The sequence below is a fragment of the Megalobrama amblycephala genome, linkage group LG17, assembly GCF_018812025.1.
Source record: "Megalobrama amblycephala isolate DHTTF-2021 linkage group LG17, ASM1881202v1, whole genome shotgun sequence".
Taxonomy (NCBI): Eukaryota; Metazoa; Chordata; class Actinopteri; order Cypriniformes; family Xenocyprididae; genus Megalobrama; species Megalobrama amblycephala.
The window spans coordinates 45,496,945-45,522,890 of record NC_063060.1 but is presented as its reverse complement, the minus strand read 5'-3'; the positions used below and the strand labels follow the sequence as shown (position 1 = coordinate 45,522,890).

The following is a 25,946-nucleotide window of genomic DNA, read 5'->3' as shown; positions in this document are numbered from 1 at the left end:
GATATAAAGTCAGAATTGTGAGATATAAAGTCAGAATTGTGATATAAAGTCAGAATTCCGAGTTATAAAGTCAGAATTCCGAGTTTTAAATTAAGTCAAAATTGCGAGTTATAAAGTCAGAATTGCGAGTAATTTTGAGTTTTAAAGTCAGAATTTCGAGTTTTAAAGTCAGAATTTCGAGTTTTAAAGTCAGAATTTTGTTTTAAAGTCAGAATTTTCGAGTTTTAAAGTCAGAATTGCGTGATATAAAGTCAGAATTACGATATATAAAGTCAGAATTGCGATTTATAAAGTCAGAATTAAGTGTTATAAAGTCAGAATTCCGAGTTTTAAAGCCAGAATTGCGAGTTATAAAGTCAGAATTGCGAGTTATAAAGTCAGAATTGCGAGTTATAAAGTCAGAATTGCGAGTTATAAAGTCAGAATTTCGAGTTATAAAGTCAGAATTTCGAGTTATAAAGTCAGAATTCTGAGTTATAAAGTCAGAATTTCGAGTTATAAAGTCAGAATTTCGAGTTATAAAGTCAGAATTTCGAGTTATAAAGTCAGAATTTTGTTTTAAAGTCAGAATTCTGAGTTTTAAAGTCAGAATTCCGAGTTTTAAAGTCAGAATTGTGAGTTATAAAGTCAGAATTCCGAGTTTTAAAGTCAGAATTGTGAGTTATAAAGTCAGAATTGCGAGTTATAAAGTCAGAATTCCGAGTTTTAAAGTCAGAATTGTGAGTTATAAAGTCAGAATTGCGAGTTTTAAAGTCAGAATTGCGAGTTATAAAGTCAGAATTGCGAGTTTTAAAGTCAGAATTCCGAGTTATAAAGTCAGAATTTTGTTTTAAAGTCAGAATTCTGAGTTTTAAAGTCAGAATTTCGAGTTATAAAGTCAGAATTGCGAGTTATAAAGTCAGAATTCCGAGTTTTAAAGTCAGAATTGTGAGTTATAAAGTCAGAATTGCGAGTTATAAAGTCAGAATTCCGAGTTTTAAAGTCAGAATTGTGAGTTATAAAGTCAGAATTGCGAGTTTTAAAGTCAGAATTGCGAGTTATAAAGTCAGAATTGCGAGTTTTAAAGTCAGAATTCCGAGTTATAAAGTCAGAATTTTGTTTTAAAGTCAGAATTCTGAGTTTTAAAGTCAGAATTTCGAGTTATAAAGTCAGAATTTCGAGTTATAAAGTCAGAATTTTGTTTTAAAGTCAGAATTCTGAGTTTTAAAGTCAGAATTCCGAGTTTTAAAGTCAGAATTGTGAGTTATAAAGTCAGAATTCCGAGTTTTAAAGTCAGAATTGTGAGTTATAAAGTCAGAATTGCGAGTTATAAAGTCAGAATTCCGAGTTTTAAAGTCAGAATTGTGAGTTATAAAGTCAGAATTGCGAGTTTTAAAGTCAGAATTGCGAGTTATAAAGTCAGAATTGCGAGTTTTAAAGTCAGAATTCCGAGTTATAAAGTCAGAATTTTGTTTTAAAGTCAGAATTCTGAGTTTTAAAGTCAGAATTTCGAGTTATAAAGTCAGAATTGCGAGTTATAAAGTCAGAATTGCGAGTTTTAAAGTCAGAATTCCGAGTTTTAAAGTCAGAATTGCAAGTTATAAAGTCAGAATTGCGAGATATAAAGTCAGAATTCCGAGTTTTAAAGTCAGAATTTCAAGTTATAAAGTCAGAATTGCGAGTTTTAAAGTCAGAATTGCGAGTTATAAAGTCAGAATTGCGAGTTATAAAGTCAGAATTGCGAGTTTTAAAGTCAGAATTCCGAGTTATAAAGTCAGAATTGCGAGATATAAAGTCAGAATTCCGAGTTTTAAAGTCAGAATTTCAAGTTATAAAGTCAGAATTGCGAGTTATAAAGTCAGAATTTCGAGTTTTAAAGTCAGAATTTCAAGTTATAAAGTCAGAATTCCGAGTTTTAAAGTCAAAATTGCGAGTTATAAAGTCAGAATTTTGAGTTTTAAAGTCAGAATTGCGAGTTATAGTCAGAATTGCGTTTTAAAGTCAAAATTGCGGGATATAAATTCAGAAATGTGTGATATAAAGTCAGAATTTCAAGTTTTAAAGTCACAATTACATTTTTATTTCATGGCAGAAACAAGCTTCCATAGTTTTGAGTATATAGATATTCAACATATTCGAATCCTTTCAGCAAACAAAAGGAGCGCCGGAAATTTGGAGGGAAAAACCCCTACAGATTGCGAGTAGCTCTTGCGATGTTACAGTGTTGCGCTGAAGCATCGAAACAAATCATGACATAAAAGAAATGACATCAGGGAATCACGATCCGAAATATGATTCTCTCTCAGTACCATCCGTTCCTGTATTTCCGTCTCATATATATTTAAATAAAACAGGTCGACTTTGACTTTACAGAACCTCACTAGTACAAAAATATACAGTGCAGCAAATCAGTCTCGGTAAAGTTAGCATGAGGAATTTAGTTCAGCCCAATAGATGTATTAAAACCCTTCCGTCCCTAAACCACGAGCGCCCGCGACAGCGCCGCGGATCCAATGCGTTTCCACAAACGGCAGACTAAAACAACGGTAAACATGTCGAGCCTGGCTTTAACATCGAGCTCCAGCTTCTCAGTGACGCGATGATAAATACTATATACATTATACTTCATGATATCATTTCTAAGGGGAGGACGAGAAAAAGAGAGAACTGCACAGTTAATAAGGCATCTAAAGTCAAGCAGCTAAGAGCACCACTTGAGTGAAAAACTGCAGTCACTGTCACCTGTCAATCAAAGATGAAGCTTAGGATCCATGCTACATTCCAGAGATGAGTTATTATCGGCAGACGACGGTGATGAACGCCACCACACGGCCGCTTCCTCCTCTTCATACTAAATAAAAGTACATCATTACAAACATTCTAGTTTTTCTTGTGTTTTCTCTTCTTTTTTTAAATCAACACTGTACATTTTATACACTATAGTACAAGTCGCCACACACTACGAGTGTAAACGTAAAGACGATGCGAACGTGCCGCACGCGTTATAATCACGAAAATGAACTTTATTTAAGACGTATCTGGAAGTCAAACGGTTTCTTATTCAGATGAGTGAAGAGCAGTTATTTCTCGGCTAAACAGAAGATAACGCTCTTATCTTGCCGTCCCGTGCTCACGTGCGCTGACGCGGCCTCTTTCGTCGCCATCTTTGCCGGAGGAACGCAAACTCCTGTCGTCTTTCCGTCTGAATCCATCGGTGCTCAACCATTGCCTCAGTTATGACAAAATAAATATACTATAAACATCTTCTGTTACGGTACTGTGACTTTTATAGTGGACTGATATCCCAAACATGGATGTGAGAAAAACAAACAACAACCCTCGTTTTCATGAACAACAGTCCGACCTTTGATATGCAAAACGTCACCAATGAAATGCACAAGCTGTGAATTCTCCCTAATGTATTATTGTTCCTTTGTTTGTTTAATAACCATACTTCATATCAGATTTGCCGTGGCCTTGTCGAGCGATTGTAGATCAGTCTCGGAGTGTCCCTCTGCTCGTAGGAAGCTCGGACGTGCGTGGACGGAAGCCAGAGTGGTCGTATGCGGGAACTGTACGGTGAAGCTGCTGAAGGGACTGTCGTGGGAGCAGTTGGGAACTCTCTCAGTCTGTGCGCTCTCAGGCGGTTATACCTGCACGTGAGTCCCCTGTGCGTGAAAACTCTGGACGGCGGAGAGAATCTTCTTTTGGTGCCCCACCAGAGTCACGCCCATCTTGCTTAACTCGCTGAGGAAGAAGGGACAAAAAAGAAATCATGTAATACTGGATGCGGTTTATTTGTTGTTTGCTTGTAGAAGAATCAATTAGAGAACAATATATTTAAGAGTACACTCTGATTCTGTTTCACTTTTTTAACTTTAGTTAGTGTGTAATGTTGCTGTTTGATCATAAACAACATCTGCAAAGTTACAACGCTCAAAGTTCAATGCAAAGGAGATATTTTCTTTTACAGAAATCGCTGTTTATGGACTACAACGAGCTTCTTCCTGGGTTTGTGACATCACAAACCCTCAAATTTACATAAACCCCGCCCCTGAGAACAAACAACAAAGGGGGCGGGGCCATGTTGGGCTGCTTTAGAGAAGAGGAAGAGTTGTTGTAGTAGAGTGTTGTTGACATGCCGTCATTTTACACCAAACGAGGGTCAATTCAACACAAAAGATGAACATGACGGCACATGCTAGTGGATGAGTTGAATCAACTCCACAGCAACTACATCAATTTATCCACTAACCATTCAGAAACGTCTAAAAGTTGTAACTTCTTCCTGAGTCTCTCCATCAGTGTCGACTCCGGTTTGAACAATGTAAGGCTGAACACCGTTACTGACAATCCTCATTTTGGATGCGTGAGATTCTCCAGCTTTGTTGTTGTTGAGCTGTTAAAGCTCCGCCCTCTTCTGGAAAGGGGGCGGGAGCAGAAGCTCATTTGCATTTAAAGGGACACACACAAAAATGGTGTGTTTTTGCTCACACCCAAATATGGGCAAATTTGACAAGCTGTAATAAATGATCTGTGGGGGATTTTGAGAGACTTATATTACATCTTGTGAAAGGGGCATTATTGGTCCCCTTTAAAAGTAAAGGTTCTTTATTGGTATTGACGAAGAATCTCTAACATTTATGGAACCTTTGCATTGCTCAAAAAGTTCATTACATCGGAAAAGCGTTCTTTAGATTATTATAATGTTCTTTACACTAACAAAAAATGGTTCTTTTAAGAATCGTTCACTGAAAGGTTCTTTGAGGAACCAAAAATTGTTATTTTATAGCATCGTTGTGAACAACAAGAACTAAAAAAAATCTTTTGGAATTTTTATGTGTATCAAGTGTATCATTTCTCTGATGTCTCAGAGAAAGAAACATTTCTCATTATTATCAATCATTTTTTTTTTTTTTTTCACAGAAAAAAAAAAACATCTTAGTCACCTCAAACTTTAAAATAAAATAAAATAAAAAAAAATAAAAAATAAAATAAAATAAAATAAAATAAAATAAAATAAAATAAAAAATAAAATAAAATAAAATAAAATAAAATAAAATAAAATAAAATAAAATAAAATAAAATAAAATAAAATAAAATAAAATAAAATAAAATAAAATAAAATAAAATAAAATAAAATAAAATAAAATAAAATAAAATAAAATAAAATTCTGGTTTGCCCAGATGTGAGTCTTTCTATAGGTACACAAGCTTACCACATGCTGATGTACAGTATGGAATCTAGAGAAACGTAGCCCGCGCTGGCAAAGTTGTCCTTGTACTGGCCCATATTGATGGCGTCTAGCCATTCATCCACCGTACTCACGCTGAACTCTGGGGTGATGGGGTCTTCCCTGGAAAGGAAATTGAATTTGTATCAATTGTGGCGTGGTTCAATGCTAAAGAATTGAGATCTGCTCTTGCATAATAAATCGTCTTCAGAATTGTAGGTTATAGTGTTAAGGCTTCAGCTTCAGGCCTACAGTCAACGAAAATCTAATCAAACTGTCATTCGTCTCTGCGTTTAATGACAGTGATTTTTCAGGACCAACAAAGCAGTCTTCCTCACACTTCCTTGTGAGAGTCGATATCTCGAGCAGTTTCATGAGAAGAGGATAAAAGTTCAGTAGTTGTAGTTGAGGTTAAAACCCATTGTGTTGCCGATCCGTTCCTCGTGACAGACGGGTCAGGATCACACTGTTGATTGACAGCTGTGAGGGTCAGTTCAATCTCAGACCTGGGATGTATTTAACGCCCTCGTTCTTCTTTGTCCTCTCCGGACACAGAGGGATAAATGACGGCAGGTTGGGCTGTAATCAGAGAGACTGTGATGGGCTTGAGGAAGCGTATATCTCTGCCTCTCCGTCTCCTGATAAACCGCTCTGTCTCATGTCAGGTTTTACAATGGGGGTTCAGCTATCTAGACGACAATGATTTTTTACAAAGCTGCGAGAGGGATGTCTGCTGGAAAAGGATCAGTGACTCTAGGTTTGGTTATATTAGACAATACGAAGTTTATCGGCTTGTTGTCTCACATTAAACAAAAGATTTGAGAGTTCATGGGGGAGACAAAGAAAAGCTGGATTGGATTTTCCCCTGGATTTATTGGAGCTGATAGGGATTTGTTTTTGCTGCTTTTAAATGTTTTATCTGTACGTCACTTTAAAAGAGGCAATCCTTTGGTTTAAACTGGCGTTGCTCAGCGTGTTTCATGTTTCCACCACTTTATCATTGTTAAAACAAGATTTAACATGATTTATCGCACTGTAACCATTACTTTGCCCAGGGTCAAAAAGTGGCCTTAATTCAGTTAACTATAGTGTGAAAAGCATGTCAGTTTCTCACCAGACGGAGCTGTTGGCGAGCTCTTTCAGACTGTTGGGGTTGCGGATGAGTTTGTCAAGGGTGTTGACGATGTGCCCAAATTTGGGCCGTTCGCTCCTGGTCTTCTCCCAGCAGTCCAGCATCAGCTGGTGGAGGACCACGGGGCAGTCCATCGGAGCGGGCAGCCGGTAACCCTCATCTATAGCTTTAATCACCTGAAACAGACACATGCATCAAACAAAATAACACAATCAAATACGCATACTGCATTGTGTTGTGTTTTAGTGAGAAAATGTCCAATGGTTTCTCTAGATAAGACTCTTATTCCTCGTCTGGGATCATGTAGAGCTCTTTGAAGCTGCACTGAAACTGACATTTGGACCTTCAACCCATTGAACCCCACTGAAGTCCACTATATGGAGAAAAATCCTGGAATGTTTTCCTTAATTTCTTTTCAACTGAAGAAAGAAAGACATGAACATCTTGGATGACATGGAGGTGAGTAAATTATCAGGAAACTTTAATTCTGAAGTGAACTAATCCTTTAATTGTAAGGATATTACTTTATCTGAATGAACTCTTGTCTATTGCACGGTGTAAAACATTAGGACCTACAGTATAATTGAGACATTCAATGGTACGAGACATCTCCTATATGACTATAACTAATTACTACGGTTAAAACATCCGCTGTTCGCTGCCACTTCATGTTCTTAAATCAAAAGAACTATTTTCTTTTAGACATGAAACATTCTTCTTTGTTTCAGAATGAGCTCTAAATCATTATCAGCCGTGCCCTGAAGGTCTTCAGGATTTCTCTGACATTTCCTCTGATGGTAATAAAGAAGGAAGTCAGAAAGTGTTAGCATAATACAGCAGTGAGAGATGAAGTGTGTTTAACTGGCAGGAGCAGCTGGACGGCTCTCGTTTATGAGCCTCCTAAAAACCGTTATCATTCGAGTGGTTTCTATACAGACATCACCGCAGGAAGATTTCACTCGCAAGGACACGCTGCTCGGAGGCTCTGCCCCCCCCCGAGAGGCTCCAATGCAAATGATATTAGTGGAGATATTAGATATTAGCGGAGCAGATTTCAATTTAAACAATACACGCGAGAACACGAGTTCTCAAGGACACTTACGTCTTGATTAGACATCTCCCAATAAGGCCGCTCTCCATACGAGATCACCTCCCACATGACGATGCCGTAACTCCAGACGTCACTGGCTGAGGTGAACTTCCTGTACGCTATAGCCTCAGGAGCCGTCCATCGAATGGGGATTTTTCCACCCTGATAAAGAAAATAAAAAGATTGTGTTTCTTAAATGTCCCAGGGGTTGATTTTAATTTTGTTTTGTACAGTATATGAAGGTATGGAAGCTTGTTTCTGCTACTAAATAAAAAAATAAAAAGGTAATTGTGACTTTTATCTCACAATTCTGTTTTTTTTTTCTCACAATTGCGTGACATAAAGTCAGAATTGCGAGTTATGAAGTCAGAACTGCGAGATATAAACTTGTAATTCTGAAATTTAATTTAATTTCCCTCACAATTGCGCAATTGTGAGTTTATATCATGCAATTCTGACTTTAGAACTCACAATTATGAGTTTTTATCTTGCAATTGTGAGAAAAAAGTCAGAATTGTTAGATATAAACTTGCAATTGTGAGATAAAAAGTCTCTTTGTTACCGAAGAGATAACAGTGACATTAAATATGACACGTGATGATATATAAAGAAAACAAAGAGAAAAAAAAATAAGGTTTTTATTGTGCATAGTTTCCAATGAAGCTGTAAATTATGCAAAAAAATTGAAAATACACAACTGTTCAAAAGTTTGGGGTCAGTAAGATTTTTATTTATTTTTAAAGAAATGAATAGTTTTCATTTCTTGAAATTATTGAAACATTTAGAATGTTACAAAAGATTCTATTTCAAAGAAATTCTGTTCTATTGAAGAATTCTAAAAAAAAACAGTTTTCAACACTGATAATCAGAAATGTTTCTAGAACAGCAAATCAGCACATTAGAATGATTTCTGAAGGATCATGTGACACTGAAGAGTAACGACTGCTCTATTAAAATAGAAAACAGTTATTTTAAATGGCAATAATTCAGAATACTAGAATTTTTACTGTATTTTACTGTATTTTTGAGCAAGTAAATGCAGCCTTGGAGAGCAGAAGAGACTTATATTTTAAAAACATTTAAAAAACAAAAATCTTACTGACCCCAAACTTTTCAACAGTAGTGTAATGTCTCTATTTAAGACACATTAATGCTGTCTATGAAATTAGCTTTACTATAGAGTCGACCATTTTATTCCAGACATGTTAAAACTGAATTCCCATCATTGTCATTTCCACCACAAAATGCTAATAAACACAATATATAATCTGAGATGTTGTTGAAATGACATTGTGGTGTAATTTCCATGATCAAAACGACATAATTCTGCACTGTTGGACATTGTTAGTACACTAATAACATTAATGAGCATGTGAAAAATGCATTTTAAGAGATTAAAGAAACAGTCATAAACAAACAGCAGAATAGATACCATATTTGCCTTTCCTTTTCCAGCACTATGACTGGGTCTGTATTTCCCCAAATGCCTTTTTAAATAGCTGCAGTTAATCTCTACAGTCAAAGTCAAACAAAAGACAAACTGGCTGTACTCTATATAGACATACGTGACGAGAGTGCCAAAGAAGAGCAGCAGGGCCCATGGGGTAAAATCATTTACAGAGAATTTCAAAAAGCGATCTTTACAATTTTTTAATTATATAACGTCACGGCACATAAACGGCTGCCTCGCGTGGCCCGGAGGGTTTCGTCTCTTCGTGATTTCAGGACTCGAAGCAACGGGGCACGGGGCGTTGAATGTCAAAGACACTTATATTTTAAGAGTTCCTCCCTGCGAGAAACACACATTTCGCCTCAGACACACACACACAGACATGAAAAGGCAATCTGCAGGGGTCCGTTCAGGGTTGTACAAGCACTTCCCTCCCTTGTTTGCATGTGACAACAGATTCTCCTGCTGAGTCTATGCTTTGTCCACCCGAGCGGACACCGACAGCCACACACACACACACACACACACACACACACACACAGCCTCACGTCCCTCTCTTGCCCTTGGCCTTCATACGCGTCCACAGGGTGCTCACCAATTACCGAGCTGAGAAGGACAGAGAGAGCTCGAAGAACGAGTGTAGGGGGTTCGGAGGCGGCTGTCCTGTCAGAAACGGATGTAATTAATACATGCTGGGTGGACAGAGAAACTGACCCCTGAGAAAGCCAACATCCCGCCTCTGTCTCGTTCTCTCCGTGTCTCATCTTAGGCTATGTCCACACTAGAGCGTTTTCGTTTTAACACGCCGTTTCAAAATGATACTGGTGTTTCAGAAAAGATTTCAGTCCACACTACACGACCGAAAACGCATGACCAGGGCTTGACCTGCTAAACGCGGGTGTATTTCAGCATTGGTGTGTAATGCAGTCACTCTTACTAGCCACTTTGGCGGGTTGCATTTTATATATAATATATACTTTTTTCAATTGTAGTCTTTTAAGAAGGCATCTGAAATAATAAACTAAGTGCAAAAATTTTTGATACATATCAATACTGAAATATCTGAAACGCCGCCTCTCAGCACTAAATTGATTTCTTTTTCGCTGCTTATTGCGCTTAAACAGTCAAATACACACAAAATAATGTCAAAATGCCGGTCTTGGTGAGTATTCATGTAAACACAGTCAGTTATGTTTGAAGTGAACGTAAACAGTTGAGAAAGAAAACGCATGTGTAACAGTATAATGGATCTTAAAGTGACAGCAGCCTAATAAACCTGCTGACAAATTATGAGATAATATTAACAAAAACATCTATATGGCAGTTTTTCCCCATAGTATCAATGTCAAAACTGAATGATGATGAAAGCTAGCTTTGAAAAACCAGTGACACTCAAATTTAAACTGTAAACAAAAACATTTTCTATTAGTTAACTTCCTCCTTCATTATCTGTTTTTGTTCAAATTGACAATGGCTGACTCCAGGATCTAATATAATCTTTACCCGTGTGGTGTACGCAGCTTCAGGGTCGTCCTCCAGCACTCTGGACAGGCCGAAGTCGGACACTTTGCACACCAGGTTACTGTTCACCAGGATGTTGCGTGCCGCCAGGTCACGGTGGACGTAGCTCATGTCGGACAGATACTTCATTCCTGAAGCGATGCCGCGCATCATCCCCACAAGCTGGATGACCGTAAACTGCCCGTCGTGTTTCTGCAAGAGAAAGCGACGGCACATGTTGCTATTTATAGATTTTACAGCTGGTGTACACTGTGAAATCTAAGGCTTGAATAACTTAAAACAATGATAATTATTATTATTATTATAAAGTATTATTATATTAATTTCCTTGGAAATGTCTGAAGATTTTCTTCCTGTTAATTTTTTTTTGCATTACATTATTCAGACTTCATGCATTTTTCAAACACTTCATTTTCACAGTTCCAATGGTTTTGCCCTGAGTTCTGATTCATTATGCAAAAGACTCTGACCTCTGGTTTTAGAGCTCTTTCTGCCATAATTGCTATAATGTTGACAGGCCTTTATTAGCGTGAAACCATCTGGATTTGGTGCTTCTGTTAGCTAAACAAAAGAGCTCAGACATTCATTTCGCCTCAAAAACAATCTTCGCAATAAGCAATTAGCCCGATGTCTTAATCTCCATATCTGGGCAGTACACTAATCTTGTTAAAACCCCACTTTTGTCCCTCCAAGCAATATCAATCAGAAACATGCGCTCGTATAGTATTTCATGCATCATAATGTGGGTAAGTTAATTATGCTGTGTTTTGTGAAATGTGGCCGGCTGATTGATCGTCCGGCCTGATCAACTGGTTGTTATCAATCTGCTGTCAAAAGCCACACTACTTACAGGAAGAGCGGAGAGAGGCAGATATAGAGACGGAGAGAAATAATTTGTTTTTCTACTAGTAAGTGATGCTTAACTGATCTGTCTTCTAATTAAACACATGTAGCTTGGTGGCCGAACTATGAGCTATTAGCCATAAAACAGACCCCATAATTATATTAGCTTTTTATGTGGGCTAAGGGGGTATTTATGGGATTCATTATGTAGGCTGCAGAAAGATCGAAAGTCTCAGACAGGCCCTTTTTTAGGGGTGTGGGGGGGGGGTGTTAGATTTCATTTTCATTTTCTCAAAGTGTAGGCAATTAAAATGAGTCCTGACTTAAAGGAAAACGTATCTGTGCTGTGCGTAATAAAACTTCGTGGCCCGATCCACTGGGTGACAAAGGCGGTAATAAATTAGTGAGGATTGCGGAGGAGACGTTATGGCAGCTTGGTGGAGCGAGCATAACCTTATTATAAATCTACTGAGTTCATTTACTCACTTCCTGTCTCTGTACGTGACACATTTGCAACACGTTCACTCAAATACGTGCTCAAGTGTTATTACTGTTTACTAAAACTAAGAAGGGTAATGCTTTATTTTGATAGTCCACTTTAGACATTCTACTGCCTATAAGTAACTTTACAACTACATGCATTACAGAGTCATTATTAGTAGACTGTCTGCTTCATATCTGCTTACACTTTATTTTGATGCTCCCTAAAATACATTCTACTGACTATGAGTAACTTTACAACTACATGTCAAATTATTCTACTAACCCTAACCTAACAGTCTACTTATACTCTAATGATAGTTAGTTGACATGTACTTACAAATATATGAGAGTTGTCATATAGTTGCAAACTAATGAGTTATGTGTCATGTAGTTGCAAATGAGTTAGTTGACACGTAATTGCAAATATGACATTTGTCATGTAGTTACAAATTAACGAGTTGTCATGTAGTTGCAAATTAACGAGTTGTCATGTAGTTGCAAATTAACGAGTTGTCATGTAGTTGCAAATTATTGATTTAGTTGACATATAGTTGCAAATTAATAATTTAGTTGATGTAGTTGCAAATTAAAGAGATTTGTCATGTAGTTGCAAATTGAGTTAGTTGACATGTAGTTGCAAATTAATGAGATTCGTTGTGTAGTTGCAAATTAATGAGATTCGTTGTGTAGTTGCAAATTAATGAGTTAGTTGACATGTAGTTGCACATTAATGAGATTTGTCATGTAGTTGCAAATTAATGAGTTAGTTGACATGTAGTTGCAAATTAATGAGATTCGTTGTGTAGTTGCAAATTAATGAGATTTGTCATGTAGTTGCAAATTATTGAGTTATTTGACATGTAGTTGCAAATTAATGAGTTAACTGACATGTAGTTGCAAATGAATGAGATTTGTCATGTAGTTGCAAATTAATGAGTTAGTTGACATGTAGTTGCAAATTAATGAGTTAGTTGACATGTAGTTGCAAATTAATGAATTAGTTGACATGTAGTTGCAAATTATTGAGTTAGTTGACATGTAGTTGCAAATTAATGAGTTAGTTGACATGTAGTTGCAAATTAATGAGATTTGTCATGTAGTTGCAAATTAATGAGTTAGTTGACATGTAGTTGCAAATTAATGAGTTAGTTGACATGTAGTTGCAAATTAATGAGTTAGTTGACATGTAGTTGCAAATTATTGAGTTAGTTGACATGTAGTTGCAAATTAATGAGTTAGTTGACATGTAGTTGCAAATTATTGAGTTAGTTGACATGTAGTTGCAAATTAATGAGTTAACTGACACGTAGTTGCAAATTAATTAGTTGACATGTAGTTGCAAATGAATGAGATTTGTCATGTAGTTGCAAATTAATGAGTTAGTTGACATGTAGTTGCAAATTAATGAGTTAGTTGACGTAGTTGCAAATTAATGAGTTAACTGACACGTAGTTGCAAATTAATGAGATTTGTCATGTAGTTGCAAATTAATTAGTTAGTTGACATGTAGTTGCAAATGAATGAGATTTGTCATGTAGTTGCAAATTAATGAGTTAGTTGACATGTAGTTGCAAATTAATGAGTTAGTTGACATGTAGTTGCAAATTAAGGAGTTAGTTGACATGTAGTTGCAAATTATTGAGTTAGTTGACATGTAGTTGCAAATGAATGAGATTTGTCATGTAGTTGCAAATTAATGAGTTAGTTGACATGTAGTTGCACATATAATGAGAGCTGTCATGTAGTTGCAAATTAATGAGTTAGCTGTGTAGTTTTAAATTAATGAGTATTAGTTGTCATGTAGTTGCAAATTATGGAGAGTTAGTTGTCATACTTATAGTTATACACTCAAAAATACTGGGTTGTTTCGACCCATGTTTTGGTCAAATATGGGCCAGGGTTAGGTTTAATTGTTGATTTAAATTTTTAAATTAAATTTTTAAACCAGTGGATGGGTTTGTCCATATTTGACCCAAACACGTGTCGAAACATCCCAGCATTTTTAGAGTGTATAATGTCTAAATTGGGCTTTCAAAATAAAGTGTAACCCAAAGGCAAAATAATTTAATAAATTAATGTATTAATAATAATAATAAAAAAATAATTAATGCAAATAAATAAACTAAACTTTCAATGAAAAATAAACTGGAATAAAAAATCAAAAATAAATAGTAGGCGAACTATAGATGACAGTATAGTACGTGATGCAGTTTAATTCAACTACTGCTCTGAAAAATGTGAATGACACCATGCAAAAATGAAATGAAATGAAAACTAAACTGAAACAAACAATCCTGAAACGAACAAAAACAAAACAGAATTTTCAGATAGTATTGCAAATTTTAAGAAGTCAAACTATAATAACCTTGGCACGTTCGCTGAACAACAGAAGGATGCGAGAGCCCTAATGGACAGTACGCAACTGAATCTGTGCTGCCTCATCCAGGCATCCATTCCATGCTTAATTTCCCTCCAGTAATAGACTTTCAGGGAGGTATCCATGGCTTATACCCTTGAGCGATGCTCGTTTATTGGCTGTAGGTAATTAAATGTAAGGCAGCATCTTAAATGGCATGTGAACATCGGTGTGGATTTGTGCCACTGGCGTTTTGCCTTCCTCACCTTCAGGAAAGTATCCAACGATCCATTCTCCATGTACTCTGTAATAATCATCACGGGCTTGCCTGTAGACATAAAGAAAGAAAAAAAGACAAAAATACAAGATTTACCATCAGCCTAGATGGAAGGAAAAAAACATAAAATGTCCTAACAGATTGATGATTCTACACAAATCCACACAGAAATAAATCATGGTAATGGTGTCATTAATCCTTTATAGCTGAGATGCTGAAACACAGGAACGAAGGAGAGAAGAGAGGAGGCTAAACCCTGGCCACACTCTCAGCCCCATTATTCAGCATGACAGACCTTCATCACAGCCTTCTACCATCAAAGATATCAGTTAATTAACCCCGGCTAATCCACGGAGAACCAATTAAAGAGCTTTGTTGCCATGATGGGCGGCCAGGACAGTCAATGAGAGCTGATGGGAGGGCGCTGCACCTGTTGTGGTGGGCATGAGCAGTGATGGATGGCAGGTAGCGAAAGGAAGATCTCTTAAAAGAGCTCAAAGTTTGTTTTAAAAAATGAAAGCAAAGCACCAGACTCCAAACTAAGAAAACAGCATTAGACAGTCAACTGAACACACCACAAACGCCCTCTCACTAAAACCATGACCAAGTTGGACCAAGTATTAATCTACTAATTGACCTGAGAAACAACCTCCCAAATGTGACATTGTGATCATAACATTATACATGCGTAAGTTCCTAATGAGCTGTTTTGAGCTTGTCCACTTTCGACCACTTCCAGAGGTAGTTGAAAACACATTCGACCGGATTGCTTTGGTCGAATGTGTTCAAACAGCCACTAAAGACCGTCTACTCTCCGTCTACTGACCTAATGCGTAAACATTATGGGAAGTGCTCTAGCCAGACGGGATTTAAACGTTGTCGTCTGAAGACCCAAGTTTGGTTTGAAGATGAAAAATGTACCAAGCACAATGTTCTCTCACCATTCCTTCTAACACACATAGCTGATTGGTTTGGTTTATGGATTAAAATTTTGCTCACCAGACACTGTGGCTAGTGGTTCAGCATTTTCACTGGCTATAATTTTGACATTGATACCATTGGGAAAAACTGCCATATAGATATTTTTAATATTTTCTCATAATTTGTCAGCAGGTTTATTAGGCTGCTGTCACTTTAAGATCCATTATACTGTTACACATGCGTTTTCTTTCTCAACTGTTTATTTTCACTTCAAACATAACTGACTGTTTACGTGAATACTCACCAAGACCGGCATTTTGGCATTATTTTGTGTGTATTTGACTGTTTAAGCGCAATAAGCAGTGAAAAAGAACTCAATTTAGTCCTGAGAGGTGCAAAATCAATGGGAATGAGTAAAATTATGCCAACCAATCAGATGAGCATATTCACATAGAGATTAGCATATTCAAACGACAAACGCATCTTCTGTTCAATTGCATTAAGCTGTTTTGGGCAAAAGAAGGCATGAATGGCCATTCACAAGGTAGCTGCTTCTGTAGATATTAGGCAACAATGCAGCAAACTGGTTTTGGAAGAGATTTATAGTCTTACAAACACACTCCCACTAATTGGCATAAGTTATACTTCTGCTGCCACCAATCTACCGCAGGGCATCATATGCAAGCCGATATCTGAAATAAAGCGACAGAGTGAAATAAACAGAAAAATGTTCCAGTGCCTTGTCGAGTCTCGGTTAACAAGCTCTGTCATACTCCTCTCAATCCTCTGACCTAAATACATCACTCACAGGTCACTGAGAGTTCAGCAGTTTAGCGTCACTTGTAGGATTTGACAGAAACGTCCATGTACAGATTTGACGGAACGAATCAAAACGTGACAGCTGTGGTAAGATGACCGTGTCAAATGTGCCTGTTGATTAGTTGGCGCGTATGATTCTGGTGGTGTACACCATGCTTGCCCTTGTTAAAGGGGCATATCAGTGCTGTGTATGAACCTACGCCAAGCATAAGTAGGTCTCCACAGAGGAGGCTTGTACTGTAGGTACATATACAGACACTGAATGCTAAGTGGGCATCCAGTGCTTCAGACAGCAGGAAACAGGTTATCATGATAGCACCCAGATGAGATACAAGTGTTAACATTCAATCACTATTGACAAATAAAATGCATTAAATATCCTACATTTAAAAATAAATAAGTAAATAAATCATTGGTTATTGGTTGGTAACGTACATCTGCACAACAACTGTTCACATAGCATAACATCAAACTGTGTGTTTTGATGGTTTTAAACACAATTAGTACAAGCCTTATTTTGTTTTATCTTTTCTAAAGCTTTCCTTACTGAATGAATTTGAACGAATCAATCAGGTGAACCAATGATTCAATGGTCTATTCATAAAGAGAGTCATTTACTTCATTCCTGAATGAATCGGCCATTTGAATGAATCGAATGAATGAATGACTCAATGACTTGCTCATTTATGCCGAGTTCACACAGCGCGATTTTCAAAGTCGTCAGAGTTGTCAGATTATCGATTTCTCAGATCGTGTCTTTGATTGGCACTCGCGTGAACGAGCACCGATTTGCCTCTGACTTCGCAAAATTAGTTGATGAGTGAAAATCGGGCCTAAAATCAAACAGTGTGAACTCGGCATTAGACATTTACCGCCACCTGACAGTTTTATTTTTTATTTTTCTGTTATTTCATATATATATGTATATAATGCCTATTTCTATATTAATAAAAAACATAAAAGGTATAGTTCACCCAAAAATGAAAATTCTGTCATCATTTACTCACCCTCATCAAGTCTTAAAGTTTGTTTAATAAATTCTATGTTGAATCAAATATAATATTTCTTTCTAAAGCTACTTTTTGTAATGTCTATTTAATGCTTTTCTCGTTTAACACATTAATGACTTTAAATGATCTCTGGGGGGTAATTTCTCAGTCAAGTTTGATGTGCGATTAATTTGCGATTCATTCGATTAATCGCCACATCATGCAATTAATTAGACTAAAAACTATAATCGGTCCTAGTTATTATATTTTATTTCAACTTGATCTCAGTTATTGAAAACAGTTTTAGTTGAAGTTAACAATAACAACACTGATGCAAAATGGCCGTAGTAAACAAATCCTCGGTTACTACTCCAAAAAAGCTATGAGTACACAGAATGTGTGTCAGTGTATCAGTTGTGGGCTGTTGTTCCTGTCTCTCTCAGGGACGTGTAAACACCAGCCGTGTCAGTGCTGATAAATGACTTGTATTCCAGACATCTCCACTCTGGAATACTGAGATATGTGCTCTAGTCATATATATATGTGCCTCTATGAGTTTGTGAAAAACAGGTTTGATCACCCCCCTCCGAGCATCACCACGGCAACTGGCTGGTTATACATCACCTAAAATTAAATCACTATCTCACTGAGATAAATGCCTTCCTCGACACCCCCAAACCTAACCCCCCATGTCTCATCCGAAAAAAGAGGGGGAAAAAAATGCAATTCCTTTTACTTTACAGAGGCAGACTAATGTAGCTGTCAGACGCAGAAAGAGAAAGCGAGGGAACGGACCGCGGAACACTGTGTTCTGGGAATGGCACGGCAACGGGTGGCAATCTGATGTCACTCTGTGTGTGTGGGACCGCTTTATCAGAGAGACAGTTGAAGCGGCAACTGGCATTGATCCTGAAAGAGCGGGTGGCCGAGGCAGTGGATCCGATCAGAGGAGCTTACGGCAGCCTCCCGGGGCCCTGACCTCAGCGGAACAGCCTACAGCCAAGCTCAGAGAGGGAAAACGCATGCTGGACTTGCAGTTAACACTGTGAGGGCAGATGTGAGGCTTTAACAGGATCACGTACATGCCTTTAAAGGGGACCTATAATGCCCCTTTAACAAGATGTAATATAAGTCGCTGGTGTCTCCAGAATGTGTCTGTGAAGCTTGTCAAATTTGCCCCTATTTGGGTGTGAGCAAAAACATGCCGTTTTTGTGTGTGTCCCTTTAAATGCAAATGAGCTGCTGCTCCCGCCCCCTTTCCAGAAGAGAGAATCTCACGCAGCCAAAATGAGGATTGTCAGTAACGGTGTTCAGCCTTACATTGTTCAAACCGGAGTCGACACTGATGGAGAGACTCAGGAAGAAGTTACAACTTTTAGAATGAAACTGGATGTTTCTGAATGGTTAGTGGATAAATTGATGTAGTTGCTGTGGAGTTGATTCAACTCATCCACTAGCATGTGCCGTCATGTTCATCTTTTGTGTTGAATTGACCCTCGTTTGTGAAGCAGTCTGGCGTAAAATGACGGCATGACACCAACACTCGACTACAACAACTCTTCCTCTTCTCTAAAGCAGCCCAACATGGCCCCGCCCCCTTTGTTGCGTGATATCAGGGGCGGGGTTTATGTAAATGTTAGGGTTTGTGATGTCACAAACCCTGGAAGAAGCTCGTTGTAGTCCCTACCAGCCGTTTGTTGTAGTCCTTAAAAAGTGATTTCTGTAAAAGAAAATATCTCCCTTTGCATTGAACTTTGAGCGTCGTAACTTTGCAGATGTTGTTTATGATCAAACAGTAACATTACACACTAACTAAAGTTAGAAAAGTGAAATCATAATCAAAGACCCCTTCAACAAATATTAAATCTGAAATGTGGGTGTCCTCCAAATCGGAATTGGTTTCAAAAGATGGAAAATTAATTTCATACCAAACGCTGTCCTAAATCTATGGTGATAAAACAGCTCTGGTAAATCTTTTTGAAAGGTCATCTAGTGTTGATTTTGTATGTGTTGTTAAAACAACCGTCAGGCATGATTACAGCAGGCGTTTAACTAATAAAACCGCTTATTATGAGCTCTTCGGAAAACAGCTCTGAAAGATTGGCTCTTGACATTAATCTCTGGCAACCTTGAGGGGATTTTTTTTTTTTAATTTCCCCTCTAATTCATGTGTTATCAAGCGATCATCTGGACATCTGATGTGGCATATTTTCCTGATGAGCTACAAAAAGGTTACAGCACAACCACGAGCATCCGGTGCAGACGATCTCAAGAGCGCACAATAGAGCTCATTGAGGGCTTCCTGCATTAGCATCACATGTCTTGTGAACAGAGGGCAGGCATATCTCTGTGATTTCACCCTCAAGACCTGTTCTTCTCTTTCTACTTCGTTTCTACAAAGAGACGAATATGTTTAACCCTTCGTGAACCCTGCGCCGCTGGAATAGCAGCAGTTTACAATGAGCTCTGTGTGTGCGGGAATGAATTAGCGGTTGATGTCACTAAGTGTGGCCTGAGGTACAGAGCTTCAACACAGGGTTAGGTTATAGATTTACATACTGTGAAGATCAGAAAACCCTGAGGGTGACACCAAATACAGTTAAGGCAGGTTTACAAATTATTCTTCAGAAGACAATTCTCTGTGTTAATACAACTCTGTATTGACGTAAGTGTTTTCCCCATATTTTGAGTTATGCATTGCATTATTTTCTGTTGTGTTTTAGAATTGTCATTTTCTATGGATTTTATTTGTCTTACAGTGATCATATGATGCTACTATGAGTTAAAAACAAACTTTGAGAAATAAAAGAAGTTATGAAAACATTTATATTCTTTTTATACTTTATAGATACTTTATATTTCACTATACCATACTTAATATTCACTCCACAAATAAGCAAAGACACATTAAAATGAACAAAAGTCTAAAAATGTTTGGGTTAAAAATAACCCAAGTTGGGTTAAAAATGGACAAACCCAGTGATTGGGTTAAATGTTTGCCCAAGCAATACAGTAATTTAAAAAAATAGTTGAGTTAAATGAAACTACCCAGCAGGTTGGGCAAACATTTAACCCAACCACTGGGTTAAAACAACCCAATCATTGGGTTTGTCCATTTTTAACCCAATTGCCTCTAGTAATTATGGGTCTGATTTTTAATTTCCAACCTATTTTGGGTTCATTTTAAGCCAGACATACAGTCATTTTTAAACAATAGTTGAGTTTAATAAAACTACCCAGCAGGTTGGGCAAACATTTAACCCAATCGTTGGGTTTTTCCATTTTAACCCAGCATTTTTTTAGTGTATTATGGGTTAAAAACAAACTTTGAGAAATAAAATAAGTCATGAAAAGGTTTATATTCTTTTTATACTTATTTCACTCCACAAATAAGCAAAGACACGTTAAATTGTGGCAGTAAATACTTTTACACTAAAAAAAATGCTGGGTTAAAAACAACCCAATTTGGGTTAAAAATGGACAAACCCAATGATTGGGTTGTTTTAACCCAGTGGTTGGGTTAAATGTTTGCCCAACCTGCTGGGTAGTTTTATTTAACTCAACTATTTTTTTAAATTACCCAGTTGCTGGGTTTGTCCATTTTTAACCCAACTTGGGTTGTTTTTAACCCAGCATTTTGTAGAGTGAACATTGTTACAAAAATTCTATTTCAAATAAATGCTGTTATTTTGAACTCCATAAGAACCCTAAAAAACGCCACCATCTCCACAAAAATATTAAGCATCACAACTGTTTATATATTGATAACAATTTTCCCAACCCTATCTGATCAAGGAACATCGCTTACATTGTTGCATTGCTGTAATCTTGGACAAAAGTGTCTGATAAATGAATAAATGTAAAATGTGACTTTTAAAGGGCAGAAATAAAGATTAAGCTGTCATTGTCTCTGGTGAAAGTAACAGCATGGATCCAGGTCTACATGTGTTGTGATATCTAGGACAGAGATTTAAAAACCATATCCACTTAGATAAAGCTGTCACAGCACGCTGCTGTCAGAGCCATTTTGCACAGAATCTCTTGAACTCTATACATACTTACCGGGGAAAATTGCCGGATAAATCTATTCCCAGCGGAGTCCCGCTGACCTACATGTTTGTATTGCAGGTTCGGTAAAAAAAAATGAATACCTGCAACAAACTCGAGTAATCAATATCGCATAACACCTCATCTGTGTAATGCAATGCCCCTGTGATTTAGCTCTAACCGGTACTGTGGGATAATCATTAACGGAAACAGACCTTTGTTGCAGGTGATGAAAAAATGCCTCGTGACATCGGATACGAGGCGGATTGTGTAATTGCGTACGGGGAGGGAGGCGCACGTGTATAAACATATGTTTGTGTGTAGAACGGCACGCACGAGGTCCCATCAGGACCCCAGCAGTGACACCCCTTAACAAGCTCAGATTCCCAATGTCGCCGCACCCGTAGAGCGAGAACCCCTATTGCAAATAGAGTATTGATTTTACACTCCCATTAAAGCGGCTTCATTTCGACGGCGGTTACTGTGGGAACAGCACAGCTCGTATCTCCATATATTCCTGGCTGTGATATTCAAGGTACTGACTTATAGGATTAAAGACATATTGAGCAGGTTGATGCCCCGACGGCCCACTTTGTGTCCTCCCGCTACGATTATGAACAAAAGAACAAAAGCCGCTGTTCTTCAACTTTACAGTCTTATTGATTTTCCAAATGGTGTTTTAACTAAATGACACATGATGTACTTAGCACTGAGTTGTTGGCAAGAACAGACCGGGCGGTACATCGCAGCCCTTAATCTACGTAATTTAACACAAGAGTCTCCGCGAGACTTTAAACTTTCATTGTCCTCTAAACAAAGGAGCGGCGGTTTTAATGAATGCTTTCTCGAAATAGCAGCCACTTCGTTAGGAGGAAAATCCTTTGCGGTGGAAAGAGCGCGATGAGAGGAGATGATAGCCTCCTCCAAATTGAATGCTTCCAGATTAGGCGATTGTTGGCACATAAAGGAGGAAATGAGAGATACGGAAAGATCATAACTTTTCTGACAAATGACGAGATAGCAATTAAAAGGGCTATTTCCAAAGATTTCTTTCAGTCGCACCAATACCCGCCATCTACATAACAATGGAGGCAATCAGAGCGAGAGGGAGGGTTCGGGACATTATTCTGATGAAGCGTTGCTGATTGGGCCTCTGTTTTGGATTTGTTGATATGAGACCACAATCAGAAAGAAAAAACACACACACACACAATAAAAACTACATCTGAAAAAGGTTCTTTGTGTACATTACTAAAACGAGCCCTGAAAGAGAACATTGGGAGGCCAGAATCATTTGGTCTCAGTTTCAGGGCTGAGAGGGAAAATTATATATAACATTGTTAACATTGTTCTACATTACTGAGAAAGACTAAACCATAATAAATAATTAGGGATGAAGCGAAATGAAAATTCTGGGCCGAAACCGAACATTCTGGATGCACTTGGAGGAAAACCAAAAATGCTTTGTATAATTGTATTAATATTAGACTTTTGAACTTTTGAAGTCAATAAAATAAAATAACCACACTTTTATTGAAATTAACACTAAAATTGGCCAGCAAATATATTAATAATATAAATTTTTCAGTTCTATACAACCAATTATCCAAATAATGTATAGTCCTACGAAGCTGTTATTATCAGAGCATCATTTTTCCCTGTGATATTTTAATATTTTTTCATTCATGGACATGAATTAAAATAATGAGTCATTTATGAATCAGACAGCATCTGTGAAGCAGCTTATCGATGATCATGCAGTGATATATTGAGACACACTACCCTGCATATTTCAGCTTTTTAAGGATTCCTGAGTTTTTTTTTTTTTTTTTTAATGCAGAGAGCTGTTAGAAATGGGTGTTTTGAATAACAGTTTGGAGTTAAAGGTTAGCGAGTTGTCCCTGCTGTTCCCTCGCCCTCTCCTCGGCCCTGCAGCCACTGACCTGCTGAGCAGTGATCTGTGAAATTGCCTCTCCTCGCTGTCATACGTGCAACTATTCACAAACCCCGAGGCCAGAGTACATGAGGCCATATGGACAGTGACATGACTATCAGTTACCCTTACAGAATCTGTAAGATAGTTAATACATATGAAAAATCTTATAAAATCTTAAACATAAATGCTTAAGAATGTTTTTAAAGTGGTGGTTCAATGCGATTTCACTTTTTTAACTTTAGTCAGTGTGTAATGTTGCTGCTTGAGCATAAACAGTATCTGCAAAGTTACAGTGCTGAAAGTTCAATGCAAACGGAGATATTGTCTTTTAAAGTTAAGGCAGTTTAATGCCTACAGAAATGACTGGTTTGGACTACATGAGCTTCTTCCCGGGTTGGTGACATCATAAACCCTGCGTAACACACCCCCGGGAACACGCAACAAAGTGGGCGAGGCCATGTGGCGCAGCATAATGAAAGCGGAAGAGTTGTGTACACCGAACGCGAGTGACGCATCAAAAGCTAACAGAAGCCATTATAATCTGTGATATTTTCTACACTGGATGCGGCGCTGAAGACAGTTTCCAGAATCTACACGAGTTCAGTGCTGGATTTACACAAAAGCTATTACTGAAATATTATAATATTTTTTTGTTGCATCAAGGACATAAACAAAGATCAACGCATTCGCTAGCCAGTTATGTTAGCTAAATTCTATTGCATACTTCAACAAACACCAACAAACTTCTATGTTCATAGACAAAAAAATGTTCATGCTATAAATTAAACGATACCTTTACAAAAATGCGACTACTCAGTCATGTATTCGGCTACAGTAAAGCTTTAATCAGGATAAAACTGTATATTGAAAGCTAACAAACAGCAGTGACAGCATATCTAAACACTTTGACACAAATACAAAATGAAATACCATTCATAAACGTCCTTTAAAAGCCGTGATTGCAGAGGTTCTGCTTTACCCTCTTCATCTGGGTCTGATTCGGCTCAATTTGATACAGCAATATAGACGCCATTATTTACATTTCCACTGAAGCACACGTAACCGGTAACAACTCATGGTGAGGGGCGTGCCGTTTCCCGACGCTTCAGCGAATCACAATACACTGGGCCAGCTAACCACATTGCGTATTTCGGAGGGAGTGGCTTCATTGAAGCAGTAAGTCAAACGAGCCGTTCGAATGACAATGGAAACAGAGGTGTAGAATAAATGTAAAATATATGAAAAATATGGCTTTTTTTTTAAAAACAAAGCATCAAGACATGTTAAAACACTGAAAAAAACACTGAACCACCCCTTTAATATATTAGGGCTGTCAATTTAATGTGTTCATTTAACTAATTAGTTATGGGAAAAAAAATAATGTGTTAAAATTGTTAATGCATTTAATGCACCTGCCCCGCCCCGCCCTGCCCCAGACCTACACAGTTCATCTGACATTTCATACAGTTGATTGGTGACAAACATGAAGCAGAGCAAGCCTACAGAATGCAGTTATACGACCCTAAAATTCAAGATAAAAGGGCAAAAATGCCCCTGTATGAGTTTTGTCTCATATTTATATCATGATATAGTTACGCAATATCACACGAGTAACGAGCGCAATATCACACAAGTGCTGTTTTTGTCCCGAGTAACACAAGTGCCAATGTGATATTGATTTTATACAACAGTTCAATAAGTTAATATTGTGTTATTTTAGACACACTAGTCTGCTTTTGCTCAGTTTTGCCAACAAAAATATTACCTATAAAGCCAGAGCAAAACTGTTGTGCATCTCGGAGAAACACACAGCAGTGCTTCTGAATGAATCCATGTTCAATCAATCAGGTGAATCAATGATTCAATGACTCATTCATAAAAAGAGCTATTTATTTAATTTCTGAATGAATCAGCTGTTTGAACGAATCGAATGAATGAATGATTCAATGACTTCAGACATTTACCGCCACCTACTGCAGTTTTAGTTTCTTATTTAGGGTATCGTTTCATTTAAAAAAAAAAAAAAAATCAAAAAAATCATGTTTCCATATTAAAAAAAACAACAACAACAACAAAAAAACAAACAAACAAAAAAACATTAATGGTATAGTTCACCCAAAAATAGGCTGTTGAAGCCTAAATGTTTATGTGTAATAAATTCTTTTGAATCAAATAATTTTTTTTTTTTTTTCTAAAGTTAATATCTATTTGACACTTTTCTCATTTAACACAATAATGACTTTAAATGATCATTTCTCAGCCAAGTTTAATGCAATTATTTTGCAATTTATTAATTGCCACATTATTTTCCTCTGATTTCAGGGATAAGTTATGAAAAGGGTTATGTTTTAGGGTAGGGAAAGGGTTAGCACTACATTTTGGGACAGAATTGTTGATCCAGGAACATGCTGGAAAAATCAAGCTGACCTATGTTACATGTACTTACTGTTGTAATAACAGTAAATTATGCATAATTACATGCAACTAACCCTAACCCTGTAGTAAATACATGTTGTTAATTAATATTACTCAGTACTTGCTCTGTATTTACACTGTAACAAGGACACCCCCCCCCCTACAAAAAAGGCTAATGTCCCGCAGATTCTAAAACTAGTAAACATATAAGTGTTGTATATTTATAGCCCCTCATGCTTGTTTCTAAGAATGTCTCATATTTTCCCTCTTCATCTTCCTCTAAACTCTCTTTTACCCCGTCAAAAGCAGGCTTTTTTTAGATTCCAACAGAAGGCCGGTCTATTCCATGAAGACAGAGGTCAAAGTGCAGCCCAACATTGAATGCATTACTCTCACTTAAACCGCTACTTTGCTCTTCCAAATAGTCCGCGTGCTCCGAGAGATCCTGAACTGA

General features: G+C 37.4%; 1 protein-coding gene across 2 annotated transcripts in view; it reads right to left on the bottom strand.

The window, feature by feature from the left end:
* Positions 1-1,966: 1,966 nt before the first annotated feature.
* The window catches only part of epha4b (eph receptor A4b), a 179,083-nt gene continuing 155,103 nt past the window's right edge, over positions 1,967-25,946 (bottom strand). For both annotated transcript variants that reach the window (XM_048164790.1, XM_048164789.1), the window contains exons 12-17: positions 14,355-14,416; positions 10,389-10,598; positions 7,448-7,597; positions 6,328-6,521; positions 5,199-5,336; positions 1,967-3,726 (exon numbers count right to left, since the gene is read on the bottom strand). In XM_048164790.1, coding sequence (XP_048020747.1) covers positions 3,627-3,726; positions 5,199-5,336; positions 6,328-6,521; positions 7,448-7,597; positions 10,389-10,598; positions 14,355-14,416 — 854 coding nt within the window. In that variant the 3' untranslated portion in view covers positions 1,967-3,626. The remainder of the gene's footprint in view (positions 3,727-5,198; positions 5,337-6,327; positions 6,522-7,447; positions 7,598-10,388; positions 10,599-14,354; positions 14,417-25,946) is intronic.